General features: G+C 69.7%; 1 protein-coding gene across 1 annotated transcript in view; it reads right to left on the reverse strand.

Moving 5' to 3' along the window:
• Window positions 1-21: 21 nt before the first annotated feature.
• BARX1 (BARX homeobox 1) overlaps window positions 22-1,679 on the reverse strand; it is a 4,330-nt gene continuing 2,672 nt past the window's right edge. The window contains exons 2-4 of the mRNA XM_010584468.1: window positions 769-1,057; window positions 541-625; window positions 22-186 (exon numbers count right to left, since the gene is read on the reverse strand). Of these exons, the coding sequence (XP_010582770.1) occupies window positions 22-186; window positions 541-625; window positions 769-1,057 (539 nt within the window). The remainder of the gene's footprint in view (window positions 187-540; window positions 626-768; window positions 1,058-1,679) is intronic.

Raw genomic sequence — 1,679 nt, forward strand, 5'->3', positions numbered from 1 at the left:
GGTGGGGCCGGGCGGGGACCCTCACTCCTCCTGGCTGACCTCGGCCGGCGAGCCCAGGCTCTCGGGCGGCTTCTCGGCGTCCCGGGCTCGCTCCTGCTCCGAGAGCTGCTCGCTGCTGGGGATGGAGTTCTTCTTGGGGCGGCCCTTGGGCTTGGTGGGGGACTCCAGGCCGCCCCCCTGCAGCACCTGCGAGGCGGGGAGGGGGGGCAGAGGAGGGGGACACCCCGGTAAAACCGTGCTGCCGTCAGCCCGGACCGGGAGGAACCCGCCTCTCCCCCGTCCCCCCGAGCAAAGCACCGACCCGCGCCGATCGCCCTCCGCACCCGCGGGGCCGAGCTGCAAAGCCGGGCGGGCTCGGACCGGGGCGGGGGCCCAGACGACGCTGGCCTTGAAGACCGGGGCACATATATTTTTATTATTGTTATTGCTGTTATTTTTTGGCCAGGGCCGGCATGCAGAAGAACGAGCCCGCGGGGCGGCTCTCGGTACCCGGGCGGGACGCGGACCCGGCGCGCACAAGTGTCGGACTCGGGCACTTACTATTTTCTTCCATTTCATGCGCCTGTTCTGGTACCAGGTTTTCACCTGGAGCTGGCTGAGCCCCAGCGATTCGGCCAGGTCTATTCTGCGGGCGAGGGAGAGAGAGAGAGAGAGAGAGGCGGTGAGCCCCAGCAGCTTTCGTCTCGGCTGGCAGCTTTCCTCCTTTCTCAGGAAAAACGAGCCCCCGGCCCGGCCCGGCCCCGGTCCGGAGGGTCCGGCATCACCTACCTGTCGGGCGTGGAGAGGTATTTCTGCTTCTCGAAGCGCTTCTCCAGCCCCATGAGCTGCAGCTCGGTGAAGACGGTGCGGCTCCGGCGCCCCTTCTTGGCCTTGCTGCCCGGCTCCGGGGGGCCCGGCTCCAGCTTGCCGCGGAGGTGCAGCTCCAGCGGGAGATGGGGCGAGGCGGAGCCGCCCTGCAGCCCCGAGCCGGCGGCCAGCAGCGCCGAGCCCAGCCCCGAGCAGCCCAAGGGAGCCAGCGGGAACTTGAACACGGCGGCCGGCTCCGCCTTCAGCACCGCTGCGGGAGAGAGGGGCCGTCAGCGCCGGGCAGCCCCCGGCCCGGCCCCCGGGGACCCCCGGGGCTGCAGGGTGCCTCGGTTTCCCCGGGGATCCGGCCCTGCAAGGAACCCCGGGCCCTTCTCCTCCTTTCTCGGCAACGGCGAGGCGAGGCGGAGCGGAGCCCCCCGGGGTGCGGGGACCCTCGGGGCGGGGGTCGGGTCCCCCCGCCTCCGCCGTACAGGGTCAGGTTTTACCCTTCAAGCGGCAGTTGCTAATTACGGAATGACTGGGGGGGGGGGGTACGACTGGAAACGGTTTAAGTCAACCAAAAGCGTTCCCCTTCAGTGCCACCCAACAGCCGCCGGGCCCGCTGCAGCCGGCTCAGCGCGGCGGGCGGCGGAGGTCCGGGCACCGTCCCGGCTTTCCCTCCCGAGCGGTTTTCAGGATTTTTTTTCGACCGGGGAACAATTTCTATCCCTCTCCGTGAACCGCAGCCCCACGATTTTCCTATGAAGACGCGCCCGGGGAGCGGACAGGGAGAGTTTCCAAAGGGAGCGAGCCCTTCCCCGAAGATGCTGCTGGGGACACGCTCTCGGCCCAAGCCGCGGCCGCGCAGCCACCGCGCTACCCGGCGGGCTGGG

Source organism: Haliaeetus leucocephalus, unplaced genomic scaffold (assembly GCF_000737465.1).
Source record: "Haliaeetus leucocephalus isolate CR32 unplaced genomic scaffold, Haliaeetus_leucocephalus-4.0 Scaffold984, whole genome shotgun sequence".
Lineage (NCBI taxonomy): Eukaryota > Metazoa > Chordata > Aves > Accipitriformes > Accipitridae > Haliaeetus > Haliaeetus leucocephalus.